The following is a 14204-nucleotide window of genomic DNA, read 5'->3' as shown; positions in this document are numbered from 1 at the left end:
GCAGGAAGGACTGCAGGAAAACACAGCCAGAACCAGCACACAGCACCCGGATAAACAGAAGAACTTCATTGAGCAGGCCAAAAGTTCACTTGGCTGGCAAAAATCATTAAGATGAATTCGTGGAAGGAAAGTTCATCAAGAACTATGAGGAAGAAAGGCACGGCCTCCAGTATCTGGAGTCATAAATCAATGGAAGCTGGGACTATGCACCACAGTGTCCCAGTCAAACTCTTAGCTGGCCCCCACTCTTGGATGCTGCTGGAATCTCCAGACAGGGTCAAAAAGACTTTCCCCTTGCTCAGTACCTCCTCAGCCCCCTCACTACTTTTGGTGGCTGAAGGCAGGGTTGTGTTCATGGTGGTATCATCAGCCATGCCACCCTACAGAACAAGCTGCGTCTGCCAAGTCCAAGTTGAGAGGACTCCAGTTTGAAGACACCAGGATGAAGGTTTCCTGCCCCACCTCCCAGTGCATCTGACCCATACAAGCTGGAAGACAGTCTGCTAATCCCCTGAGTGCACATGGGGTTACCCAGACCCTTTAAGTAAGTCAGCACCAAGAATGATGATGTACTCTTCTTGAAGGAATGGCTATTTAGCCCTTCCTTCACCCCTCCCTAAACCAGGTGTAGGCACAACCCTTAATCATCACATGCTACTCAAAGGATGGTAAAAAGACACTGACATTTGCCTTGGTTCCTCAAATGCTCATGCAAACTCCCAGTGTCTCTCCCCAGTTTTACAGCCACAGAAGAACAGCAGAGAGTGAGGCAAACACCAAGATGAAGACTTGGCCTCCTGCAATATTTAAGCCTTATAAAAATGACACATTTGAAGAGCAGCTCCTATGGACTTCAGGCTGCATCTCCAAGAGCACAGCGCTCTACACATCTATCCCCATGGTCTCAGACCAGCTTTCAAAGGATGGGAGCAGATGCAATGAGCTGCTCCAGCCACAGCTGAGGTGCCCTCACCCAGCATCATGCCCAGGCTCCCTGGCAGAGGCAAGCAGGCAGCTCTTCATCCTGCAGTAGCAATTTCCTCTAAAATGAGAGTTTCTTCCCTCTAAAATGAGAGTTTCTTCCCTCTTCCCACACCTACTGGCAACACACAAACAAATGATCTTCCCATCAGAAGGGCTGGGCAGGCCTGAAAAATGACCTTCCACCCATTGTGAGGGGATTGTGCTTTTTGCACAATGGAAAGCTGAAAAAATGGTTTGATATCAAAGAAAACATTTTGTTCTGCCAAAGAGGCTGCAAAGACCACAAAGACCTCAAGGTCAGAAAGTCTTGGAAATGTAGAACATGAATGGTCCTTTTCCAAAGATGCACAAAAAACCCCTCATCTCAAGAAATCCCAAAGTGCTGCATCTAAAGAGAAGCCACCTTTAAAAACAGTAAAATAAAATTTACACAAACTATCTCTTTTCTCAAGCTCTGCTCTCCAAACAGGCCAACACATTTTGGCACCCGCTCAGCAGATAAACTTTAAACGCACATAATTGTAACCAAGCCAAGCTGTAAGTAAATGCAAAAGGCTTGTGCTGTGAGTGACAGGAGGCAGGACTAGCTGTGAGCAACCAGTCCTACAGGCAAAATCCCAACTTCCTTGCATCCCATTCTGTGACGCACATCCACGCTCAGCTCCTCCTTGATCAGGCTTTTTTACATCTCTCCTTTTGTTAATAATACACTACAAGTAAATTTTCACTTAGAAATTATTAAGCTGTGAGACCATTAAGGAACCATTTCTCACTTCCTACAGCTGTGATTCAGAGCTAAATCAGAGATAATCATTACTCACCCCATTCACAATAATAGTAAATTAATAAACAGTAACCTTAATTACATGCCATTTCTCTTAATGGACTTTTGAGATGCCAAAGTGTATGAGCACTGTGACCAAAGTACAAGTTCAAGGCAGGGCTTATCATCAGGATCATTAATATGGGCCCTGCACGTCAACTTATCTTTTGTGGGCATGTACAGTTGCAACTTTATCTAAAACACTTGGTTCCATATAGATGAGGGCTTTTCATTTTAAAGGCTATTTAAAGACACCAGTCAGAATCAATATCAGCCCATTAAAAAAAAAAAATAAAAAAATAAAGTGCTAGCATGCCAGTACTTCTCTTGAAAACCCTCCAGAAAAACAAAATCCTGGAGGCCCAAATCTAAGCTGCAGCTGCAGTGCACATGTCTGGGGAACATGGGGTTTTTTTAATCATTTGTTGCCTTGCCTAAAACCACTTGTAGGTGTTGCCCAAGAAGAGTATAGATGAAAACCTATACCTGAGTTATGGGGTTTTGGCTCAGCTTAGTAACTGGCTGTGATTTAATTGGTGCAATCGGAAAACCATGAGGAAGCAACACACTTAATCAAAGGACTTCATCTTGAAGCTGGAGAAATTATGGTTGGGTTCAGGTGCCCTGGCCACCAACAACTGTCACCCACTGTGTCACCAAATGAGGCCCCTGGGAGATGAAGAGAAGCCCAGAAGAGCCACTTGCCCTGTTGGGAAAGCAGAAGTTTAACCTCTGAGCACACCAGCAGGGATCAGGCCTGACCTACCTGCTTCCCTCGGGAGGAAGTGGTGTTCAGGCAGGAACCACACAAACACCCTTCCACTTTTCCACATGCAAACCTACAGTCCTGGGAGATGCTCTGTCCATGCAGCCTCCTGGAAAACATTCCTTGCTGCTCCTGTTGCCACAGCACAACCAGGGGACACCAAACAAACCTTCTTGCACTCAGGGAAGGTCTGCTATAAGGTCCTCAACTCAAAGCTTCTGGGGTTGATTTTGTTCCCCATCCCCCGGAGTACTCAGCCCCCCAGAACCATGGAAAGAAAACAGCATTTTTGTTTAGAAGTCTGGTATTTTTTCTGGCTTTTCTTCCCTGAAAATTCTCCAAATTGAACATTCCTGCTCTTACAGAATGGTTAATAAACACCAGTCTGGCACACTGATGGCCCAAGCTAATGAAACAGTAAGGTGGAGGCAACGGACTGGAAAGGTAACTTAATAGGGAAGGACTTCAAAAGAAATAGCAAGAAAAGGGGAGAGAGCCATAGGAAAAAAAATGTTGAAATAACAGTATATTGAGATAGTTCATCTGCTGATCTTTCCACAACCTTCAAAAAAAGAGGTATAAACAACAACAACAACAAAAAAGAAAATAAAGCAAGGAACACTAAGCATACAATGAGCAACTAGAAAACAATCACCTTTTAGTTTCATGGCATAATGAGTTAGAGTTTCATAAAAAAAATCACAGCTGTAAACACAAGACTTCTGAATTGTTGGATAAAAAAAAAAATCAGAAGCATGTCGTGAGTAGTTCAACCCAGACCAAACCACACCAGTTCCCCAAAATCAAGGGTAGCCTGTTCAAGTGTCACTGTGATGAACTACTGAGAACTGCTTTGAGCATAAACATCCTAAAAGATGTTTTGGTCTTTGTGTTCAAGGCAATAGTAAAGAATAAGCATGCGAGGAGATGGATGCATGGTTTGGGGGGGTTTTGTTAAACTTTTTTTTTTTTTTTTTTTTTCAGAATGGTTTGCAATTAAACTGATGGAGCTGTATTTAAGTTCCTGCACAGTCTGTGATATCACTCAGTCCATCTGAACTCTGCTCTGTGCCTTGAGATTTTTCAACATGAGAACAGCTTTTAGGCAAAAAAACCTAAGCCTCTTCATTTTTCCTTGGGGCTATCATCTGATTGTGTGGGTTTTTTTTCCTTCTCTTTAAATAACTTTTTAAAGAAGTAATCTTTATTATTTTTACATGTTAACTTATATTCAAATAAGACCACATAATTTCTAACTGTGCATCTAAGCCCTACACAAACAAAACTGAACTATGGGCAGTTACAGCTTTGTGATCCACTGGGGCTCCCAAAAGTGCATCCTGGTGAAAGTGAGGGCTGCCACGAGCCATGTCATTCAGCCTCCTGGGAACACTGTTACAAGGCCAGACAGATGACAGTGTGTCCTGGTTTGAGAAGACCAGGATGGAAAAAACCCTTTCAGCAAAAAACCCACCACCAACTGCCAGCCCATTGATGTGGCAGTGACAAGGGAGAGCAGCTGTGCCTATGGGGAGGAGAGGATGGTTTGGGTGATCCAAATGGACCCATCACAGTATTGCTTCCCATGGTGCTCAGCATAAAAAAGGCTCCCAAGAGGATTCTCTGGTGGCTTCTTTGGCTGGGTCAGGGTCTGTTTGCCCCTCTTCATCAGTTCCTTACCAGAGAAGAACATCACTCACCAAAACAGGTCACCTTCTGCCTTCCCAAGCAGATTGTTGCAAATTGTCACTGAGACCCTGGACTTGGGCACCCCCATCTGCTGCCAAGTCCAGTGTAGGCCTTTTCCAGTTGGAAAGTAATTACCAACTGAGGAGGGTGAGCTCCATACTTACATATTTTTAAAAATATTTGAAATTCACTATCACTACTTCATTAAACCTACCCTAGGTTTTTTTCCAGCCTTAAAGTCTCCTTTATTTCTTTCTTCATCTTTCCCTGGAAGGGTAGTGGGGAAATAGCAGAGAGCATCTGTCACCTGGTTACTGTCTAAAACCATGACAGATTTATTGGTACCCAGTGTGGGGGGGTCCTCCTTCTCCACTGACCTTTGTGTCATCAAAGGCATTGCTCTGCCTCTGGCATTGCTCCTCCTCTCCTCCTCCTCTCCTTCTCCTCCTCTCCTCCCCCTCTCCTCCCCCTCTCCTCTCCTCTCCTCTCCTCTCCTCTCCTCTCCTCTCCTCTCCTCTCCTCTCCTCTCCTCTCCTCTCCTCTCCTCTCCTGGTCTTTCATATATACATATATATTTATATCTTTGCAGTTTTGCTTTCCCTTTCTTGAACATGTTACTCACAGAGGTACATCCAGCTTCCCATACCTGCTCAGCCTTGGGCAGAAGTGGGGCCAGAACTGGAACCAAAGGCGCTTCCAGAAGCCTCTCACAGGAGCCACCCCTGTGGCCCCCCACCCCCACTTCCGAAACACCATTGAACTAACCCCATTCCAATTGGTACAATGCAGTAACACTTACACTGGAAAAGGCAGCTCTAGGACCAGGCTTTCATTCTCCCCTAAGCACCTGTAAGGACATTCAAAGAGAAAGCAGGGAAAGAGAAGGAATCTGCTTGCTGCCCAGGGCAGGGCTCCAGCAGCTGGCTCTGAACACCTCCATCCCATGGGATATGATGAGCTGCACTTTCCATCCACTGGTGGGGACACACAAGCCACACAGCCAGTCACCTCAGTGAGGGGACAGCCTTTCCAGGACAGGGCTGTGCCCATGAGTCTGGGCTCTGTGTCAAGCCCTCTCCCCAGAGCATACTGCATCATCTGTACTCTCCTGCTCATGACAAAAACACTATTTGATGGGGAGAGGAAAAAAACTGCAGGAATACCAGCAGCACCACAGGTGTAGGGAGAATAAGCTGCTGTTTTGATGAGGCTAAAAGAACCACTCAGCCCTGAATGCTGTGCTGTGCAAGAGCCCACACAATAAACAAGGACAGTCCCACAGCTCCGCACTACTCACTGCAAGTACTTTATGCTATACTTACTCCTGAGGGCAGGATTTCACCACTGGGGCACACAGGAAGCCTGTGTAAGGAACATTAAGTCTTTAAGGTACTCCTAAAGACAGTTTTTCACCCCAAAACAACAGTCCCAGACTGCTGTTTGCAGTTGCAAATGCCTTCTGTCAACAAAGTCTATTAATGGTAGGACACTGCCTGGCATGTAGAGGCCTCTTGCAACATCATGAGCAGAAGTGAACATTTCCATCCTAGCCAGTGCAAGAGCAATTCCTGCACACCGAGTCTTGGGTCTTCAGCAGAATTCAAGTGCCCTCTTTGTTTTTAAGGACAACACATGCAAAAGTAGGAAAAAGTAAGTTTTCTTGTACCATAAGCTTCTATTAATAAATGGGTGTGCAGTTAAAACACCCTCAAGCTAGCCTCAAACTCCAGAGAACACTGAAGCTGAATTTGGGTTTTGAATCCTGGGCTTATAATTATTCAGTTTCCAAAATGAGGAACAGAGTCAAACACCACAGCCAGTCTGTCTCACAACAGCTGGAACAACAGTGCCTTTTGAAAGTTGAAAGTGAGTCCACATCACCCATGAAACTCAGAGAGGGAATAAATGCTGGAAACTCAGATATATTCTTGGAAAAGAAATGGAAACAACCAGCCTCACAAAGCCCTGTCTGCAGGAGAAAGATTAACACATCACTTGCGCTATGAATAAGTGGTAAAAACTGAGATTTTACCAGCAATAAGGATTCATATTACCGTGAGAATGAAAAACAGGGACTAAGGAAGGGGCAACAGAAGGACAAGCTGCCATACTAATAGCGATCTCAGTAGGACAAATGACTCATTTTCCAATGGACCCATCTTGGCTACCATAGCTACAAAAGGTAAAAATTCACCACCATGTTAAAACTCCTCTGAGCTATACCATCTGCCAGTCACAGAAAAACATTGTGCTGCTGCTGCTACCTGCAAATATATATTTGCATATATATATATATATATTTGCATATATACCTGCAAAATACCTTCCAAATAAAGGTATTTGGAAAAAGCTCTAATGTGCTGCTGATACCTCAGCCCTTCTGAAGTGCACTGTGTAACTACACTCAGACTGAATGCATTCATGTCTGTGTACATGCAATAATTGTGCTGATCAAGGGACCCCTACCAAAGTGAAATGTCTTCTTGCATGCCTTTGAGATCAACTCGAGGCAGTTGAAACCAAGGAGTCGCTGGGACTGCATTAGAAAGAAAAATTTCATCTCTGTTTTGTGCAACACATCTCCCTGGCAACAGAAAGGGAGGATCTCTAACAGGATATCATCGTGGTTTCATCATAATTACCAAAATCTCTTGTAATGAGTGAAATTATGCCTTTTCTCATTCTGCCACATACCTGGCAGATAAGCACATGAAAATACGCCTACGACTGTCAACCAGACAGCATCTGTTTTGACAGTCATGGTACGAAGTTCAGCCACAATCTTTCTTATAAAGGACGTTTTTCCAGAGCAGGGTGGAGGCAAAGGAGAGGGATTATTCTGGAAGTTCAGTAATGCCTCTCTCCTGTCACAGCAATAAACAAAACTTCCATAAACAGCTCACACATTGCACCTCCTCTCCCTAAAATAATCTCTAAACCACATGTTTTCACGTTTCCAAGAACACCTTGCCACACAGGTAGGCTTTGGTTACATTCCTATCCAGACAGATTACTAGTGTGTTTGAAATGCATTGAATCCATCTCAAGAAAGTATGAAGTAAAATAAATTAACAAAATAAATAAATAGTAATAAATAAAATAAATAAATAAATGAAATCAACCAGCATAAGTAGCTAGAGAGAGACTCACTTCAAGATTTCCTATGGTTCTGATTTAAAACCTGGAAAACATCATGTGAAGCCAGCTCTCACATCCCTAAATCCAAGAAGTAAGAGAGGGCAGCTGGCAAGCAGAAAACTTTCTAGCTGTGACTGCGATTTGCAATTTTAATTTCCAACTGAATTATGTTATGGGTATTTCTTTTCCTCTTTGCTGTATGGTGCTGCGTTTTCTTTAAAAAAATCTGGCTCCGCAGCAACACCGAAAGCTGATGAGGGGTGGTGGCGGCTGTCTCGGGAGTTTCTCCCTCTGGGTGGGACACGGCACCGGAGGAGACCCGAAAAGCTGCGAGGGAGGCGGCGTCTCAGCCTTCTCGCTGCCTCAACCTTCGGCCTTGTCGGAGACGCTGCTGGGGCAAGGACCTGGGGAGGGTGTGGGGGAAAAGGATTGGGGTGGCAAGCGGTGAAGTCGGCAATCTTCTACACGAGACATGTGCGGGAGAGCGTTATCTGCCCGAAAGTCACCAGGGGAGGGCTGCATCACTGCCCCGCGGGACTGCCGAGCCCTGGCAGGACACGCACCGCGCCTACACCTTCGCACCAAAGTAGAACGACCGGCGGCGAAGGCATCCATCCATCCATCCATCCATCCATCCATCCATCCATCCATCCTCGACACCGTCACAGTATGATTTTAACGTCGACGGCCACGACCCGGGAGGGAAACTTGGTCTGGCCCCGGCGTCGAGCAGACAGACAGACGGTTCCCTCCACGCACCGATCCCTTTCAGCCGCGGGAGCCCGGGGAACGCTGCCCACCTCGGGGCGTATCCCACACACACCAAGGGTAAACGGCGATGACAGGGATCTGGGGAGAGCATTTCCCCAGAAAAGCCCCGGCCCCTACCCCCCAACTCCGCGTCCCCCCCAGCGCGGTCCTACCGTCCGCTCCCGGCTCGACATGGTGGCGGCGGCGGGGACGTGCGGGTACCGGGCTATAAGGGCTGCCGCGACACGTAGCACGGCCCTGAGCCGGCCCCTCTCACCCTGTGCCCGCCCCTGTCTCCTCCTCCTCCTCCGGCCCGGCCCGCAGCCAGGGGGGGCCCGCAGACCCCGGGGAAGGGGAAGGAGGCAGCGGGCAGCCCAGGGGTGCGGGCTCTGAGGTGGATGGCGCAGGGCTGGGAGAGAGCCATGGAAGTGTGGGGGCTCCCAGAGGACTGCGGGGAGGTGACACCCGGGGACAACCCCCCCAGCGCGCTGCATTAACAGCAGGAACCTAAAATTCCCTTAAAGTTGAGTTGGACCTCAGCTATAGCACCCTGAGCCGAAGGCTGATCCAGCTTCCCACCTTCACCGCACGCAGTGGGGACATTCTGCTGCCCAGGTGGGTGTGTTTGGCCCAGCTCCATGCCTCTGGGCTGAGAGCCATCTTCATCCAGCCAGACAGTGGTCCTGCTTCTGGCCAGGAAGCACCTATGTGATCATGGAGAAAGAGGAGGAATAGGATCCCAAAAGAAGTTAAAAAAATCACCTTTCGGATGATGTCTGAAAAGCAGCAGTGCTGTAGGCTGGCCCCTGGGCACTTGGCTAAAGAGCCAAGAACGTTAGAAAGAAACACATAGGAGTTCATGGGTACATAAAGCTCAGCTGGTGAGGGAACAGATGCCCATGTCCAAAGCTTTGCTGAAAACCTGTTTTCCGCCGCTGGAAATGCTCAAATCCTGGAATGTGGCTGAACCAGGAGGACAAGCAGCAGCCTGGTGGAGGGAAACGACACTGCATCCTTGGGATAGCCTATGAGCCAGTAACGAAGGAAGAAATGTTCCCCATGGGTGCATAATTCTGTGCACCGTATGATTTGTGTGCACCTGAGGATGCACAGCCCAATCCAGTATGACACTTCTCTTCTGGCCACTTCCTCTACCCACACATCCATTAATTCAGCCCAGGGCTATGAGGACAGCTGTGCAAACTGTGCTGCTGCTCCTCTAGGAGGAGGTAACTCACTTCTAATTAGACCTAGGAGAGCATGTGGAGCCTGCCTTGGGTGTGGGAGTTGTGGGCATCTCTTGGTACCTGTTCATCACACACTCACCAGCAGCCATACCCATCTTTCAGCACAGAAATACTCCTGTTTCATCTCTGCCCTTGATTCTGGCTGAGTTTCATAGAATCATAGAATTAGCCGGGTTGGAAGGGACCTCAGAGATCATCTAGTCCAACCCTTGAACCACCGGAGCAGTTGCTAGACCAGTTTAAAATGCTGGTGCCCTAAATTAAACTCCTGGATGGAAAAAAATAAAAATATGATGGGATTTTGCAAAGCTCCCTGAGATAAATGGGAGAAGGACCCTTCAAACAGGAAATGGGAAACACCAAGGAAGATATTAAAGGAAAGACAGTGGAATAAATGGGGTTCCTAAAATGTAGTCATGCTGGAGAAAAAATGGGGCCCAGTGTGGGGGAAGATGAGCAGGGACAATGTGGTGGTGAAGGAATGGGGCTGGAAGGAGAGAAGCAGCACCTGTTCATCCAGCTCCTGAAGCCAGGCAGCTATTAGAGTGTGATCAGGTATCAAGTGAATAATCCCCAGTGTAATGCCAATTAAACCCATGGTATTACACTTGGGATTAACTCAGCAAAATAATACCAGGGTCACTTTTGAGAACCTCTTATTTTGTGCATTTCCTTAGATTGTTTTTTAGACTGTCCAGATGCAGGTTTAAGTTCTGCCATAAAAACAATATAGCATGCTTGGAAGAATAGGTAAACAAGCCTAAACACATGATCCATTGGAAAAGAATATCCTGGTACAGGGAACCCTCCTGCAACTGTTGCCTAGCCAGGACACAGGCTATAACTCATCCACTGGAGGAAATAAAAAGACACATTAAATGACTGTAACTCTGGGTGTGCATAGCAAAATGGCATGAGCTGCTCAGCTCTCCCACAAGAATGGTGGTATCCAAGCATTATCCAAGGCTGCTTAGCTGCTGCTCAGAAGCTACTTTATGCTATGCCTGAATCAGAGCAACCAGAGTCAGCATCTCATCTTTTATTTGCACACAGATTTGAGTAAATTTGTTCATGTGAGAGCTTCAGAAGTTATCAAATCAATGCTGACCTAGCAGGAAAAGCATATAAAATCTCAGGGGAAACACAGATGGTTACAGATTAACCACAGCTTTTATTGTACTTGTGTCTCTGTATCCAGGAGTATAGAATAGCCTGTTATTACATATGATGAATTTATTATGCATTTTAGGTGTTGGTTTTGTTTGTTTGTTTAGTTGCAAAAAAACCATTTTATATTCTCCTTTTGTATGATGAATTTTAAACTCACAACTTTACAGACATGCAGTGTTACTTTTCTTTGTGTATCTTCAGTGACAAAAAAGGGTTGAAAAGGTGCCCAACAAACCAAAGCAAGTGGAGAAATACATTTCCTGAATAAAGAGGGTCAGCAAAAAGGGCTTTGTGAAAAGAAAATTAAGAAGGAGGGACCTCTGTAACCACAGACCACAGACCATTCTGGCCTGATGCACAAGTGGTTCCAGTAAGGACATAATTAAAGGAAAAAAACCAAAACAATAATCCAAACCAAAACAGTTCTTTCTCGTTAAAATGAAAAGTAGGAAGGTCAGTGAAAAGACAGAAAACTTGTGTTGCAACATAACAGAAAAGATAGCACTGAGAACATGTTACAACTCCATGCTTCCCATAGATACCTATCATTGAGACAGACCAGAAGTCACTTTTATCTCCACTTGTTGCATCACTCTTCATTTCTTACTTCATCAGAGTTATCTCCCTTCTAGGAATTAAGGTGATCATAACTTGCCTGACAATTTGAGCAAATTAGAAACATTTTGCATATAAAAGAGCAAGGTTTTTTTTCTTCTGTTTCCCCAAGCACAATGCAGAAAATAACATGAACATCTGTGACATTAATTTCTAATAATTAAATACATATGGCCATTTTCTCAAGTTTTAATTTGTGTGTCCTTTTCATGGAAGTAAGTCATGAAACAGAATGAGAAATTAAGCTAAAAAAAAAAAAAATCTAGTTACTTACCTGCAGAGACATGATACTCAATTTTTATACTTACCAGGCTATTTAAATACCTGCAAGAACTTCAGGCTGCCACAGCTGGGAAAGCAGCATGACAGCAAAGGGGGTCAAAACTCTCTCCCGATGAGAAAATAAGAGCATTTCAACTCCCTGCTTGGTGAAAAGCAGCTTCAGGAACGGTTTGGTAACTTTGGGGCCCTATTACATATGCTAAAGAATTACAGGGAATATTTTTATTTTCAGGTATTCTCACTCTGCTTGCAGGACTGGAGACTTTTGATCCTCTCCTTATTGGGATGGACAAGAGGAAAGTTATGATCAGGGTGTCTGCCCTTGTGCATGCAAAACAGGGATTATTTAGAACTGCCTTGGAAAGTCTGTATTGCTCAGACACCCTGATTGCAAAGAGGCAATAAATCTCTAGACAAAAAGCTCTCTTAAGAGCCCATTGTGCAATGTACTGTTACAATAACAGGACCCACAGAGAGCAAAATATATATAACTTCATCAAACAGGCCCAGTGAGCAGCTACTTGTGAGACATTTGCTACAGCCATCTTCCCAGTTCAAAATTCTTAATCAAAATTCCCATCCCAGCATAATCCAAAAAGTTACCCCAAAGTGCTTAGACTCACATGAATGCTTGGAAGCCAGGCACCACTGGTTTCCTCTATACCCCCCGCAAAGTGTTCAGTGTACCAAGTTCACCAACAATGAAACATCACTCACAGCTCTCTGCCCACCTCCAAGGTGGTGGAGGTGGAAGTTAAAAGGGGCCACAAGCATTTTGCTGATAGGAGGGTATCAACCCCTGAAGTACTGCAGCTACTGGGCAAGTATCATGGGAGCAAAGGGGTGTCCCTCACAGTGTTCTTCCACATGAAAGACAGAAAGGGGGAGGTGACTGTCCCTGATTTTACACTACATATTCTTAGATCCTTGCACGAGTTCTCTTACCTTGCTGACATGTAGCTGGAAAACCACTGGCCAAATTAGCAAGAGGATAAGGAGCCCAAAGTTCAGCTGCCATGTTACCAGTGACACCATTCCCTCTGCACCTTCTGCCTGCTCTGTGTTGTACATATTGCACAGAGGGAACAAAGGATGGAGGAAGCAAGAAGGCTATCCAGGCTTCAATTTGTGTGCCATGGAAGCCGAGCTTTCCAAGGCCATGCTGGCTGTAGGAGGGATCCTTCTGGCACTCAAATTACTCCACCACTGGACTGTCTCTGCTCTGGTTTATTTGCTTTCCCAGCATCAGGGAACCTGCAGATGAAGGCTTCAGCTTCAGTACCTTGCTTAAGTTTTCAAGTGATGCAGACAAAGTCATCATCTTCAGCACTGTTTGTTCTCAGCTTCTCTGGCTTTGTTCTGATGACATTTTCCTACGTGATCAGTGAAGCACTTGCACTTCAATGCTCCACAGCTTCCACAGCTTTACTTGGCAACTTCACTCACCACCAGCAAGCAGTGAAGAAGAGATCCTACAGGAGACAAATACCCTAAAGACAGCTCTCAGGAGGCATCCCAAGGGGGAAATAAGTGAAAAAACACCTAAGGAAGGCAGACCCAGGCTCATCAGCTTTTGGTTGCACAGACAACAAAGCCCCAGGAGAGGTTTTCACCCCAGCTAATGGAGTGTCCTTCTGTCACCAGAAGTCTAACAAACTCTGCTCATCAAATACCACATGCATTAAGGTCAGTACCTTTGAAAATAAATAATTCAATCAATTAACTTAATACATAATATCTTTGGCATCGGTCTGCAAAGATACCAGATCTGCTACTGAACTGCCCCAACAAGCAGTTCCAGCTTATCTACATCACCTTTCACCCATGGCTTTTCACAAATAGTTTTGAATCTGGCGTATGTCAAGTCTGAATCTGGGGCCCTGAAACCTCAGAAGACATCAAATCAGAAATAAACTTCAAAAGCAAAGCACAGTTTGCTGGAATCACTGGAGATACAGGCTGGTAGGCCACTAGCTACTGGCATAGGCAGTTAGGCCTTTTAATGAGAGCAGGAAACATTTTTTCCCTTTTCTGATCTATAATTTAAACATGTGGGATTATCCTCCACTTTCAAAAAAGCTGCTGGAGATAAACAAAAGCTCCAGAAGTGACAACAAATCCACCACAGAAACCTACAGCATTGGCAACACCCACTGCTGTTGTGAACTTCAACAGCCAGCCAGGAACTCTAAGTTCAAAACCAGAACCAGTTTGCCAAGATTTCACAATAGAGAGCCCAAGCCAGGAATAAGCTTTGCACTGACCTGGGTCTTTCCATCTTTAAAGCACTATCCAGAAGTCAGGAGGAAAAAAACCATTGTTCTCATTCTAGAATAAAATGGGGAAGGAGAAGAGAAAAATATCATAATGATCAGTGTCTTCTATCATTGCAGCAGGAGATGCCAGCTTAAGGACTTAAATATCTTTCCACCCTTCTGTAACTCACCAGCAGACAGCAGAACAAAGGTAAAAAGAACACTTTTAACAAGCTGATGTCTTCACAACTTTCTCCTCCTCTCAGGACAATTTAATGGCCACCTTCAGTGCTCCACATGATTCCTAATGATGGGCACATGCTCTGTGCCCTGCCTATATACCCACCTGAACCTACTTTAAACAGCCTAGATCTGGGATTTGCAGGTTGTTTCTTTGTTAAGCACTGTGCCTGGGTGACAACCACTCATTCTCACTCTCAGGCTTGTACTTTTCCTACAGTCACTCTGATCTGTAAATGACAGAT

At 45.3% G+C, this 14204-nt stretch overlaps 1 protein-coding gene across 2 annotated transcripts in view; it reads right to left on the bottom strand.

Moving 5' to 3' along the window:
• PAPSS2 (3'-phosphoadenosine 5'-phosphosulfate synthase 2) overlaps window positions 1–8382 on the bottom strand; it is a 31400-nt gene extending 23018 nt beyond the window's left edge. For both annotated transcript variants that reach the window (XM_030453490.1, XM_030453491.1), the window contains exon 1: window positions 8324–8382. In XM_030453490.1, the coding sequence (XP_030309350.1) occupies window positions 8324–8344 (21 nt within the window). In that variant the 5' untranslated portion in view covers window positions 8345–8382. The remainder of the gene's footprint in view (window positions 1–8323) is intronic.
• Window positions 8383–14204: the final 5822 nt, after the last annotated feature.

The sequence above is a fragment of the Calypte anna genome, chromosome 6 (genome assembly GCF_003957555.1).
Source record: "Calypte anna isolate BGI_N300 chromosome 6, bCalAnn1_v1.p, whole genome shotgun sequence".
Classification (NCBI taxonomy): Eukaryota; Metazoa; Chordata; class Aves; order Apodiformes; family Trochilidae; genus Calypte; species Calypte anna.
Note: the sequence above shows the minus strand (reverse complement) of the source record. Positions and strands in the feature narration are given on the sequence as shown.